Genomic DNA, 14,592 nt, shown 5'->3' on the forward strand with positions numbered 1-14,592 from the left:
GAAGGCAGAAGGTGAGCGGATCCCCAAAATCAGAATAGCCAAGGCCGGATCTGCCTCCCCCTGTTCTGAGGGAGAGCCAGAGCAGATCCTCCTGATGCAGACACACCCAAGAGGAAGGGACAACGCCAAAAGCCTCAAAGTAAATGCCATCCTCTCAGATCAGATGCCAAGGCGTCGGCTCCGAACCACTCAGGGCAATGGTCAGCGTCGAGGTACCAGGGACTACTGGCACCAACTCTACGACACTGGAAAACCTCAGACCCAACTGCTACTAAACCGGGAGTCTGATCAGAAAAGGAGTAACAGGGAGAAAGGTGGACTGCATGGCCGCAGCCCCCGAGGGGTACAGGATCAGGCAAGACTCCCAACTGGATCTGGGCCCGAATGAATTTCTGCATCATCCTGTCCACCTCTGCTTCAGACAGGCTCCGAGAGGACCAGATGGAAGACATCGCCTACCCAGACCTGGAGTGGCGCTGGGGGGAAGCGAAGTGGAGATTGAGCCCGGGCAGCCTCCAGTGAAAAGCAAGGAGACTGGAGCTGAGGGGAGGCCAAGCTCAGACACGGGTCTGGCCAAGAGAGAGGTCTGGGGACCGCTTCCTTGGCTGATCCCATTCTTTAGGTCGGGCCTTCTCTCTGTCCCCAGACTTCATGGGAGGTAGAGTCCCAGAGGCTGGGACAGAGGAAGAAGCAGAGGCCTTTCAGAATGAGTGTGTTCCTCCTTGTCGATCAACGTGCAGGGGGTGGGGGTGAGTAAAGCCCGCGCAGACCAAGCAGGAGGAATCAAGGTGGAGGATACCCAAAAAACCACGCACAGAGTGCAGTCATCAGGAAAGGGAAGCTTATGCTCATACTGTGCATTTTCTGAAGCCAGGCTTCGGCCATGGCTAATCAGGAGATATAAACACACACACACAACATGGACAGTAAGTTTTTTTTTTTTTTAAAATACATCGATGCCTAAGTGCAAAGGATAGGGCAGAACAGATAAAGAAGACTGCAGAGAAGTGAAAAGGAGAGAGAGACCCCCCCCCCCCCAATGAAAAAAAAACACTAAACACGGAGCTTGTAGCTACGGAACCACACTGTTCAAGCAAGAGTCAAATGAGATCTGCGGGGAGCAGCGAGACAGGGGCATTACGGGGAGGAGCTTGGAGTTTGGATCCAATGCTAAGCACGCAGCCAAGACAGATCAGTGTCCCTCTGGTAGAAGATAAAATGAAAACCACTTCAGATCTTCAGTTAACTACACGGAAGACCAATCCAGAAGTCAAAGACAACCCTAACTAATACCACAACCCCAAGATGAAAACTAGGGAAGAAAGGAAATTTTCTATACTGCTTGGTCCACCAAAGAAAGCTTGAAATTAAGACAAGTAAAAGAAATGAATGAGATAAAGCCCCAACCTGGCAAGGAGTAAACCACTAACAATCCAATCATATTTAAGGCTTTAGCCTCCTTTTCAGTCAACAAAGTGATAAAATGTCTATGAAAGCAGTGCTGTTCTAGGAATATGGAGGGGCTGAAAAAGTACCTCACAAAGATGATCCCAGGCCTTAAACAGTTGTCCCATATGGATAGACTCAAAAAACTCGTCTCATATCGCCTACTTAGAGGCGATCTCTGCTTGACTAACAAAGCCATGTCTGACCCAGCTTTGTTAGAAATGCTACATCTTAAGAAATCCCAATCCCTCCACACCACACACTCCAGAGACCTCAACCTCATCACCACAATCAGCAGAACGTGGAGGGACAGGTTCATAACCCAGAGACTGCCCATGCTAGGGAATAGACTTCCCATACATGTAAAACAGAGAACCTCACTGTCCCTCCAACAGAAATTTTGATGAGTGGATGGGAAATAGAAAATTCAACCCGGGGATCACTTCAGTGGCTCTACTTGATAGAGGCAATGGGAACTAATGTCGGGTGGCATGATGCCAGTGTAATCCCATGAGGTAGGCTTGTACAGGCTTCAGCGCTTTTAGCCTAATACACACCTATGAACCTATGAATATGATGCAACATTCAAGCCTTAGGATGCCTGGTATAAGGTTTGGTAGTCTCAAAATGATATGGAGCAGAGCGTGGGTGCTTCCAGTCTGCAGTTATAGCACCTTTAAATGACCCAATGGCTCTCTTCCCTCCTGCCCCAAACACACAGTAAGAATTGGTGGGGAATTTTTACAGAAGATTAAGATTCTAACTGCAAACAGAAAACAAAATGGTAGGCTTAGAAGGGTGGGGTAAGTCTCCTAGTCAATCAAGTGATGTCAGCATGAAATGATGTAGGGTGTGCATTCCTCAAGGAGAGTTTCAGAGAAAGAAAATCAGAATGGAAGAGAACAAAGACAGTTGTAGACCTACCAGGAAAGATTTACTTGCCAGGACAAATAACGTTTAAATTGTTTTTACAAAAAAGTAAAAGCCACAACATGCAGCCATATCAAATTATCACCATTACTCAAGTGGCATTTAGGCCTATCAAGCAGCAAAAAACCTGTCAAGACACAAAGCATTTAACCTGCCTACAAAGCTGCTACCTTACCAACCCATACAAGACAGGCAAGTGAACAAATGTTTTCATACCTTCAGTAGTCTACTATTCCAAAGAGGTTGAGCTGGGAGAGAGAAAAGTTTTTCTACACCACCAGTTTCCTTCCACATCATCAGCTTTTTAGTAGGTGGAGCAAGATCCAATGTTGTGACAATGTCAGAATAATCACTCAACTGAGCTCTGATAGTCTTGCTGTCAAGTTCCTTGATGCTATCCACAATCAGTTTTCTTTTTCTTTTAGCTTTGGTTTCTTTAACTGCAGAAAGAAAATAAAAACAAAAATCTGAGTACACTTTCAATTACAAATGTACTGAGCACACTCACCATAAAGTAGATACTGAGTAGTAGGGCTCACTGCAGCAGAACCATTCCTTACCCATGGGAATTAGCTTCGAAACAAGGTTTTCCATCTGGTCAGATTTCTTCTTTAGCTCAGGACATAAGCCAAGGCAAAAGTAAAAGGAAGAGCAGCTCAAACCATTTTCACTTGTGTGGCAAGTGAGTCAGTCAAGTCCACTGCCCCCCCTCACCCCATAACAAGACTTCAGGAGAATAAATTACAATTTGGAAATTCTACAACCTTGCTTGAAATTGTAGAGATTCTTTAAACCAGAGGAAAGCACAGTAATATGCGAGTGGTACAGTGGGTAGCACGATCACCTCACAACAAGAAGTCCTCCGGTTCATTTCTCTGATGGAGAGTCTCTGTGGAGTCTGCATGTCCTTCCCTGTGTATTAACCGACCATTTCAGTTTCCTCCCACATTCCAAAAACATGCAGCAGGTGGACTGGGCACTAAACTGGCTGCAGGCGAGTGCACGTGTGTGTGGAAAAGACTATCTGGCGTTGTAAATACTGGTTATCACTGTTGAACTGACACTCAACTCCATGTGCAAAAAAGGGAAAATGGGGTTGTAAATGGATGGATGTGAGCCAAAAGGTGGACTGTGTAAAAATTACCAGGTGCAGTGCATTTTTCTCAGTGAGAGAACCAACAGGCTTTTGCACCATAAAAAAATCCAAGTAACCACAAGACAAAACATTGGAGGAGGACTCAAAGTGAAGAAAGTACAGTTGTGTACACTTACCATAAATGTAAATGTTAGAGTGTATTCATTGTTGCGGTCATTACATTTGGGTTACCTGCCTGCAGGTAGCCCTCAGCCGGCCTGAATAACAAAGTCTTGGATCCCTGCGTCAGATGCTCTCTCTTCTTCCATGACGTCAGGTTGTCAGGGGTATAAAGCATGCAGCAGACGCCATTACATCAGCTGTTCTTGCCCCAGATGTCAGGTGCCCACACAATGGGAATCAATTATATATAAAGTTACTCCTCCAACAAAAAGCAAATACACCAAAAAGCTGAAATACACTTAAGAAGAAAGGTATAGCCAAGAGAAGTCAGGGGGCTGGAGGCAGGGTAACCGGGACTGCAACACTGAATACTCAAACATCTACATTTATGTCAAGTGTACACAACTGTACTATGTTCTTCATGTTTCACTGTTGCAGTCATTAGATTTGGGTAGATTCCCAAAGCTAAGAAAGGGAGGAGGAAGTTAGAAAGCAGTAGGACCAGCTAGTAAGCCCTGCAAGACTGCAGTGCTAAAACCAGCTCTGGATTTAGAAAAAAAGAGGCAAGTGGTAATGCTTGGTGAAGGCATGTACAGAGCTCCACGTAGCAGCTTTTAGGATGTCCCTGGTAGGGACACCTCTGAGAAAGGCTGTAAATGTAGATGCAGCCCCTGGTGGAATGTGATCTTATCCCCTGTGGAGTAGGTTTTCCATGGTGCTTATAGCACAAATTAATGCAATGGCCTACCCACTTAGAAATGGTTTGCTATGAAATGGCCTTCGCCTCTGCCCCTGTAGCAAAGGCAACTAGCAGCTGTTCAGTTTTTCTGAGAGGCTTAGTCCTGTCCAAATAAAATCAAAATAGTCTGTGCACGACGAAAGAGTGCAGTATTCGTTCTCCTTTGTTCTGTGGATTAGGAAAAAAGGTTGGCAAATGAATGGACTGATTAAGGGCCACACTGGATACCACCTTGGGCATAAAGGAAGGGTTGGTCCTGAGAAATACCCTGTCTGCATGGGAGATGATGAAGGGCATCACTGCCATGAGGTCCTGTAATTCAGACACTCTTCTTGCTGATGTGATGGCTAGAAGGGAGGCTGTTTTCCAAGAAAGGAATTTCAACTCTGCAGTTGCAGCTGGCTCAAAAGGAGGTAGAGTGAGCTTTTCCAATAGAAAGTTAAGGTCCCAGGCTGGAGTAGGGGCTCTGCTGGGTGGTCTTAAAATGTTGGCCACTCTGAGGAACTGTTTCAGCAGGGGGTGAGAGGAGAGGGGTGGCTCACAATTATAATGTGCTGAAATGGTTGAGGCATGAATTTTAATTGACGAGAAGTAAAGGCCCTTGTGGAGCATCTCTGTTAAGTATTGAAGAATATGTGGTTAAGCTGGGCTCTGTTGTGCCCATCCCAAGTCAGCATAGGATTTTCTAGTACTAGGCCTCCTTGCCTCCAGAATGACATCTAGCACCTGCTTAATGAGGGATGCTATTGGAGAGCTCAGGGAATTTGCCAGGCTGCAAGGTTCAGGGTTTGAAGCAGGGGTGCAGAATCTGGCCCTAGCAGGGAAGGGGTCTGAGGCAGGTGCCATGGTTCCAGCAGTGACAATGCGCAAGAGGGAGTACCAGTTATGTCGTGGCCAGTCTGATGCAATCAGTATTGTCCTTGGTTTGTCCTGTTTGATCTTTAGCAGAACTTTTGAGAGGAGAGGCAGAGGAGGAAAGGCATAAACTGAGAGGCGTTCTCAAGTGAAGGATAGGGCATCCACTTTCCAAGCTTAACTATGGGCAGTCCTTGTGCAGGATTTGTCCAAATGGTAGTTCTGAGGGGAGGCAAACAGGTCTATCTCTGGGTTCCCCCACCTGTTTCTCAAAATGTTGAATATCTTTGGTTCAGTTTCCACTCGTGTGGGTCCATGAGATTTCTGCTTAGGTAGGCTGCCAGTGAATTTAGCTTGCCTGGCAGGAAGTGAGATTGTAGGTGCACTTGGTAGCTCAAGGCTGTGTTCCACAGAGCCATGGCTAGTCTGCAGAGAGGACACAAATGGGATCCCCCTGCTTGTTTATGTACCACATAATGGTGTAGTCTGTCTTTCCCAATAACTGTCATGGAAGAATGTGGTCCTTGAAGGCTGTCAAGGAATTCTATACAGCTAACATTTCTTTTTGATTGATATGCAGGTGAATTTGACTCTGGTTCCATTTGCCCTGAATGCACTGCCTTGCCAAGTGAGCCCCTCATGCATAGTCTGATGCTTCTGTTAGGGTTTCGGTAGCAGGGGGTAGAGTGAATGGCAGTCCCTTGTAGTGGTAACAGGCCTCTGCCCACCAAACGAACTCTGTCTTTATACAAGGAATGATAGGAATCGCTGATTCCAGGTCCAGAGAATGTTGTCACCATAGGCTTTTTAGATACCATTGTAGTTTCCTCAAATGCAGTCTTGCATATGGAATTAGTAGAATGCAAGAGGATATGAACCCCAGGGCTTGCAGGATTTTCCTTGCAGATAGCTATTTTTTGTGGCCTGTAGTTAGAAGTAGGCTGTCAAATAAACTTGTTTCTCTGGCGTGAGGTAAGCTATCTGGGAAGTTGTGTTCAAGCTTGCTCCCAGGAATACAATTTGTTGGCAGGGTACTAGATGAGATTTCTTTGTGTTTATGGTGTACCCCAGTGAGGTTAGCAGTTTCTTTACAAATGCCAGATTTAGTAGCATGCCCTGGCTTTCTGCCCGAATTAGACAATCATCCAGGTATGGGTATATATGAATATTTATTTGCCTGCAAAATGCAATGACTGGAGCTAGGCACTTTGTGAATAACCTGTACGCAGTAGATAAGCCAAAGGGAAGTGCAGAGAACTGATAGTGCATGTAGCCTGCTCTGAAACATAGGTATTTCCTGCAAGATTCCCTTACTGGAGTGTGCAGGTAAGCTTCCTTAAAGTCTAAGGTCGCCAACCAAACATCTTTGCCTAGCAAAGGAAGCAGCTGAAGTGTTAGCATTTCAAATTTTGGGATTACCAAAAAGGTGTTTGGCCCAGGATACCATGCCAGGAGCCATCTTTTCTGGGTATCAAGAAAAGTCTTGAGTAAAAACCTTGTCTCCTTTTCTTCTGCTGGGACAGGCTGAATAGCCCAGATACTTAGAGGAGAGAGTACCTGCTGTTGAACCTCTGCCCACTGATTTGGGGATTGGTCTGGCCAACCGTTTGGGGTTGGTAAGGTGTGGAAGTGGAATCTGTATCCTTGGGACACTATTTAAAACCCATTTGCCCTGGGTAATGAGTTCCCAGTTTTTCACATGCAGGGAGATGTTTCCCCCTAAGGGAGCAGGCAGCTGAGCAGGGCTTGGAAGGTTTAAGGTTAAGTCACTGTGACCGTTTTCCATAGGGGGAGTGTCTTACTACTTCCAGCTTTGGAAGTGGAAGCCCCCACTGCTTAGGCCTGTGAGTACCTTGAGACTGTAGCCTAGGTGGTCTGCTGTTCCTGGGTTTGGACAGAGAAGGCCTGGAAGAGACAGGAAAGGACCAATATTCTTAGAAGGCCAATGCCTACTAAAACTGGGAGACTGTACTTGCAGGAAATCTTTTAACAGTTTGCATAGATTTAGCTTTTTCCTCCATCTTTTTAAGGACAACTTCTGCTTTGTTGCCAAACAGGCGGTCTTGGTTTAAGGGAGCATCCAGTAATTTAGCTTAAACATGATCTGGCAAATTTTGCTCCTTAAGCCAAGCATGCCTTTTAAGAACAGAACCAGTGACAGAAGCCCTGCAAGATGCTTCTAAAGAGTCAAAACCACATTGCAAATATGTTTACCAACTTGTTCAGTAGAATGCATTAAATCCTGTAATTATTTCAGCACAGTCAGGAATCAACATCATTTTCTGTTTAAGAAGCCCCATAATATGCTGCTGATACTTTTACATATGAAACTGGCAGCTTAAGGCCCTTAAGGAAAAAAAGTAGCAGAACTGCATCCCTTCTTATCCCATCTGTCCATGGCCCTGGAATCTCTTTCAGAGGGGTAGGGTTTATGGCAGTAGTAGCTTTAATCCCTTTAGGCCCCTGGAAAATGGTCTCTGGGTCCACAGTAGGATTCTTGAAGATGAACGTGTGAGAGTCAGGTACTCTAATACCGGTCAGGTTTCCTGTGAGCCGGAGGTAACAGTGTCTGGGGCCAGGCTAGATTCCAAGAAGGCATCATCTACAATGTCCAGGACAGGAGGGATAGCTAAAGGCCCGTGTTGAGGTAGGAGTAAGAATTCCCTAAGCTTTTTTGGAGTCAGTCAAGTACAGTTGTGTACACTTCCCATAAATGTAGACGTTAGAGTGTATTCACTGTTGCAGTCATTACATTTGGGTAATCCTGCTGGCAGGTTGCCCTCAGTCGGCCTGATTAACAGTCTTGGGTCCTGCGTCGGATGCTGTCCCTTCTTCTATGACGTCAGGGGTATAAAAGAAGCAGCCAACGCCATTTTCTTTAGTTTTTCTTGCCCCAGATGTCAGGTGCCCCCTAAAAGGGTAGCCAAAACTTATATATATATATATATATATATATATATATATATATATATATATATATATATATATATATATATGTATATATACATATATAAAAATACATGCACCAATATAAACTTTACCTTTATCTACAAGCAAATACACCACACAGGTTGCATAAATCAGAAAAGGAAAGATAGGTTCCATGGGTGGGTAACCTGTACAGCAACAGTGAATACACTCGAACATCTACATTTATGATAAGTGTACACAACTGTACTATGTTCTTCATGTTTCACTGTTGCAGTCATTACATTTGGATAGAGTCCCAAAGCTATGGTTGGGAGGCTGGAGCTAAACAGCAATAGGAGCGGCTGAGGCCCTGCAGAAAGTACAGTTTTGTACCTACCATAAATGTAGATGTTAGAGTGTATACCCTTGCTGCAGTCATCACACTTGAGTTATCCTGCCGTCAGGCGGTCCCGCAGTCGGCCCGAATTCCAAAGTCTTGGTCCGGCGTCGGTTGCTGTCGCTTCTTCCCTGACGTCAGTGCGCCAAGGGTATATAAGAGGCATCAGACGCCATTTTCTTCAGTTTTTCTTGCCCCAGATGTCAGGTGCCCCCCAAAAGATGGTCAGTAGATAGTACCAATAATAAAAACTTAGCAGAAACAAAACATCCCTCCAGCTATAAGCAAATGCACCACAAAGGTTGTATCAGATTTTAAGGTATTGAAAAGTTTTAGTTAGGTCAGAGGGGATGGAGGGAGAGTAATCTGGACTGCAGCAGGGTATACACTCGAACATCTACATTTATGGTAGGTACAAAACTGTACTATGTTCATCGTGTTACCCTGCTGCAGTCATCACACTTGGGTAGAATCCCAAAGCTAAGGATGGGAGGTGGAGTCAAACAGGGTTAGAGGAGGCTAGAAGGCCCTGGAAAACTGTAGTGGCGAAGCCAGCTCTAGTCTTAAAGTAAAGTGGTAAGTGATAGTGTTTGGTGAAGGTGTGTACTGAACTCCAAGTTGCAGCTTCCAGAAGATCCTTGGTGACATGCCTGTGACCACCATAGAAACTCCTGCTGAAGGCAGGGAATGAGAGGTATCATTGTTTCCAAGCTGTGGCTGTGTTGTGTCCATACGCTTTTCAGGTACCATTGTAATTTCCTCATATGCAGTTTTGCAAATGGTATTAGTAGTATACAAGATGCCATGAAGCCCAAGGCCTGCAGAATTTTTCTTGCAGAGAGTTGGGTCTTTGTTGCCATTATTTTGAAGTACTGAGTTAGTTGTAGTTGTTTGTCTGGAGTCAGATAAGCCATCTGGGCCGTTGTATTCAAGCTGGCACCCAGGAATGTCATATTTTGTGAGGGCACTAGTTTTGAATTCTTTTCGTTTACTGTGTACCCTAGGCAACTTAGAAGGTGTTTTACAAAAGTCAGATATTGTAAGAGAATGTCCTTGTTTTCTGCTTGGATGAGGCAGTCGTCCAGGTATGGGTATATTTGAATTCCTCTGTCTGCAGTATGAAGAACCTGGGTGCAGTAGATAAGCCAAAGGGCAGTGCAGAGAATTGGTAATGGGTTGAACCTGCAATGAAACTAAGGTATCTTCTGCAATTTTGTCTGATAGGGACATGCAGGTATGCCTCCTTGAGGTCCGTTACTAGCCAAGCTTTCTTTCCCAACACGGGAAGAAGCTGCTGTAGTATTAGCATCTTGAATTTTGGTACTTGCAAAAAGGTATTTAGAAATGAAAGGTCCAGAATGGGTCTCCAAGCATTGTCCTTCCTGGGAACTAGAAAGAGCCTTGAGTAAAATCCTTGGCCTTGTTCCTGTGCAGGTACCAGTTGAATGGCTCATTGTCCATGAGAGCTGTAATTTGTTTTTGTGCCTCTGCCCATTGATTTTTGTGGCAAGTTTGGCATTCCTTTTATCCTTGGCAAGGTGTGGAAATGGAATCTGTATCCTTGTGAGATAATGTCTAGGACCCATTTGTCCTTTGTGACGATGCGCCAGTTGTCTATAAAAAAATGCTAATTTTACTCCCAAGGGAGCTGCCAAGAGATTTTTGCTTGGCAGCTTGAGGTTTAGGTCAATGTGTTTGTCTTCTAGTAGTTTGGGACCGGTCTTCTCCTCCCTTGTGTTGCAGTGCCCCATTGGCGAGGTTTGTAAGGGATTTGTGCTTGTCCTCTTGCCCTTTGGGCGTCTGTATTTACCCCTCTGTGGTCTGTCAGAAGCTAGAAAGGACCAATTTTTTGCTGGCCAATTTCTTCTGAAGCGTGGGGGTTGTACCTGTAAGAAATCTTTGACCGCCTGCATTGACTGCCTTATCCTCCATTTTCTTTAAAACCTCTTCTGCTTTAACCCCAAATAAGACATCCTGCTGTAAAAGGGTGCATCTAGCAACTTCGCTTTGACATGATCAGGCAGAGTTTGTTCCTTTAACCAAGCATGCCTACGTATATCAGACCCAGTAACAGCTGCTCTACAGGAAGCTTCCAAGGAATCAAATCCACATTGTAAAGTATGTTTGCCCACCTGTTCAGCTGCATGCAATAGATCCTGCATTTCTTTGAATTCAGACTGTTGAGGGTGCGTGCTCATCTTTTGTTTTGAGACATTAGGAATTGCTGGTATTTTAGCATGTGAAATTGACAATTTTGTGCTCTCATAGCTAGAGTAGCGGAGGTGTAAACCTTCTTTCCACCCCTATCTAATGCTCTGGAGTCCCTTTCAGAGGGTACAGGATTTTAGCCATAGAAGCCTTAGCCCCTTTGGGACCCTGGGAGATAGTCTCTGGGTCAGCAACAGGGCTTTTGTAAAGGAATTTGTGAGAGTCAGGCACTCTATCATCTACCTGGTTTGGCTACAGCAGGAGGCAGTGACTAGATTCTAAGTAAACATCATCCACAATGTCTAAAACTGGAGGGATAGCAAGTGGTCTGTGCTGGGGGAGTAAAAGAAGAGTCGGAGTAGTCCTGACCTTCCCAGTGGAAATGTTCCCTCATGGTATGTAAGGTTTCCCCAAAGGAATAGTCTTCAGGGGGAGAAGCTGAGGGAATGGAATCTTCAGCATCACAATCTTCATAAGGGGGAAAGGAGTAATCCAGTTCTTCAGAGGAGCCTGAGGAAAGACACTTGATCAGAGGAGGCATAACCCTCCTCTTGTCTAGGCCTTTTGTCTTGGGGGGGGGGGGGTTGGGAACCCCTGATTAAAGAAATCAAATCTTCAGCCATTTTAAGCATCTGTTTCTTAGGCATGGGGCCTTGAACTGGAAACTGATGTGCAGTCTTTTTTGGTTTTAGAAGAGTCTTAAGGTTAGCATAAGATTTTATGGTGAGAGTAGTTGGTCTGAAGACACCTTCTGTAACCGAAGGTGTTTCCGCAGCACCAGCTTCGCCTTCTGCAATGTCGGTAGGGCCTAAAGAAAATGGCTGCGTCAGCCTAGAACTCTCTACTTGAGAATCCAAAGCGGTCTGGGGTTCCAATTCTGTGGTAGTCAGGGGCTGCGTAGGCGCCTCACTGAAAACCGGAGAACCAGCGACCAGCCAACCGAGGCCTCCGAGTCTGGCTTGGATCTAGGCTGCCTGTCTATCTTTGCGTTTTTTATGCACGCCGGTAGTCGGTTGCTCTGACGGCATAGTGTAATTAAATTTCCTACCGTAGTGCAGTGCGAAATCAAATTGTCGCTTTACAGTTCGCTTATTGAACCTAGCACAAAACTGACAACCAATGACGACGTGGTCTGGGCCTAGGCAAGGTATACTATAAGAATGAAAGTCCTTATGAGGTATTGGCTTCCCCCAAGAAATGCAATTGTTAACTTTTTCTGACATTGGACTGAGGCAAGAAAAGGTTCCCCAACGGGGTACTTAGCTTTGAAGACTTGACTGAAATTCGATTAGAAAATCTCAGGTGTCGGCCGACTGGCACTTGCGAACTGCTTCTGCTTCGGGCACCGCGCGGCAAGAAAGACGGAAGAAAATGGCGTTGGATGCCTCATATACCCCTGGCGCACTGACGTCAGGGAAGAAGCGACAGCAACCGACGCCGGACCAAGACGTTGGGATTTGGGCCGACTGCGGGACCGCCTGACGGCAGGATAACCCAAGTGTGATGACTGCAGCAGGTTAACACGATGAACATCTGCAGTGGCATAGCCTGCCCTGGATTTAGAGTACAGTGGCAAATGATCGTGCTTTGTAAAGGTGTGCACTGAACTCCAAGTAGCAGCCTCTAAAATGTCCTTGGTTGGTACTCCCCTGAGAAAGGCTGCTGAAGTGTCTGCATCTCTGGTTGAATGTGGCCTAATGCCCTTAGGCACTGGCTTGCCATGGTGTAAGTAGCAGAAACGAATGCAGTGGCCTATCCACTTTGAAATAGTCTGCTTTGAGATGGCCTTTCCTTGTGATCCTGCAGCATAATGTCACTAGTAATTGCTGTTTTTCTGAAAACATTGGTTCTGTCCAAGAAGAATCGAAGCTGTCTGTGTACGTCCAAAGAATGCAGAATTCCCTCCCCCTTGTTCTGTGGATTTGGATAAAAAGTTGGCAGATGTATAGTTTGGTTAAGAGCCACACTGGACACCACCTTAGGCATAAATGTTGGGTTTGTCCTCAGAGACCCCCTGTCTGGATAAAAAAATAATAAATGGTTCCACAGCCATGAGTGCCTGTAGCTCTGAAACAAGTCTTGCAGAAGTTACTGCTAGGAACAGAGCTGTTTTCCAAGATAAAAACTTTATATCAGCAGTAGCAGATGGCTCAAAAGGAGGCAGGGTGAGTTTTTCCAAGACATAGTTGAGGTCCAATGCAGGCATTAGTGATCTCCTTGGAGGCCTTACATTTTTGGCTCCTCTGAGGTACTGCTTTAATAAGGGATGAGAAAAGGTTGGTGGCTCTGTACTGTAATGAGCTGAAATGGCAGAGGCATGAATTTTAATAGATGAAAAAGATGGGCCTTTGTCCAGCATCTCAGTTAAGTATTGCAAAATCTGAGGAATATTTGGCACAGCTGTATTAGTTCCTTGTGCCTGGGTTCACAGCACAGAATCTCTTCCATTTTCCAGCAAAAGATTTTCGAGTACTAGGCCTTCTGGCTTCCAAAATGACATCCATCATGGCTTTACTGAAAGGTGCGTTTTGTATGACTACATTATCCACAGTGCTGCTAGGTTTAAAGTCCTGAGTTGGCTGTGCAGGATCTGATTGTTTTGCTGGGACGGTATTTGAGGTAAGGTCCAAGCTGGGCACTGAGACAAGTTTCTTAGGATTGGATACTAGTACTGGCGTGACCAGTCTGGGGCAATCAGTATCATCTTTGGCTTCTCCTGTCTGACCTTTATAAGTACCTTGGGGAGGAGAGGCAGTGGGGGAAACGCATATACTTATAGTTTTTTCAGCTGAAAGATAGGGAGTCCACTTTCCATGCTTGTCTGCGCTAAGTCCTTGTGCAGAATCTTTTTAGTTGGTAGTTGTGAGGGGGGGCGAATAGATCTATGTCCGAGCATCCCCATTTCCTTGTTATCATGCTGAAGACTTGTGGATCCAGCTGCCACTCGTGGGGATCCATGAGGTTTCTGCTTAGTTCGCCTGCCAGAGTATTTTTTCTTCCTGGCAGGAATTGTGCCTGCAGATGTACTTGGTAAGTCAATGCTGTATCCCACAAAGTCATGGCTAGTCTGCAAAGGGGGTAAGAATGTGTGCCCCCCCCCCCTGCTTGTTTATATACCACATGACCATGGTGTTGTCTCTGTCTATCCGTGGTTGTCCAGGATGAAGTAGGTCCTTGAAGGCTGTCGGGGCATTTTGAACAGCTAGCATCTCTTTTTGATTGATATGTAGATAAATTTGGTTTGAGGACCATGTGCCCTGAATGCATCTTCCTGTCATGTGGGCCCCCCAGGCATAATCTGATGTATCCGTTGTTAGTGTCTGCCAGGCTGGGGGTAATGTGAATGGCTGTCCCTTGTTTTGGTGACAAGCCTTTGCCCACCATCGAAACTCCTGTTGCAGGCAGGGAATGAGAGTAAGAAGAAGTTATGTACCTACCATAACGTTCCATGTAAGTTGTCTTCATCTCTCCTTTTTTCTTGCTGGATGGGTTCGGATCCGATCCTTGGCTCCGACTCGGCCTTTTACTAAAGCTCAGGGGCTATTTACCGGCTCGAGGCCTCCCCTTATCCCACAATGCTAGGCGTCAGATATCCAGATCTCGTTTGAAAAGCTAACACCATAGAAAAAAAACACACTAGTTCCCACCAAATGTTTACCTACAGTGCTACAAACAGAGTAGGACGAAACCTAAAAACAAGGTCAACCGTAGGAAGAAGGCCTCAAAAGGGATTCTTCTTGGTCCTAGCCAGGCTAGGGGGATGGAGGGTGGGATGCAAGAAAGAAGGCGAGATGAAGACAACTAACATGGAACGTTATGGTAGGTACATAACTTCTTAATGTTAAGTTG

The 14,592-nt window shown here is 45.5% G+C and overlaps 1 protein-coding gene across 1 annotated transcript in view; it reads right to left on the reverse strand.

Annotated features, from left to right (window-relative positions):
• Positions 1 to 14,592, reverse strand: part of RAD21 (RAD21 cohesin complex component) — a 2,133,215-nt gene that overhangs the window by 733,806 nt on the left and 1,384,817 nt on the right. Inside the window, exon 10 of the mRNA XM_044067070.1 lies at positions 2,593 to 2,816. Coding sequence (XP_043923005.1) covers positions 2,593 to 2,816 — 224 coding nt within the window. The remainder of the gene's footprint in view (positions 1 to 2,592; positions 2,817 to 14,592) is intronic.

Source organism: Protopterus annectens, chromosome 3.part1 (assembly GCF_019279795.1).
Source record: "Protopterus annectens isolate FY-2018-M chromosome 3.part1, PAN1.0, whole genome shotgun sequence".
Taxonomy (NCBI): domain Eukaryota; kingdom Metazoa; phylum Chordata; order Ceratodontiformes; family Protopteridae; genus Protopterus; species Protopterus annectens.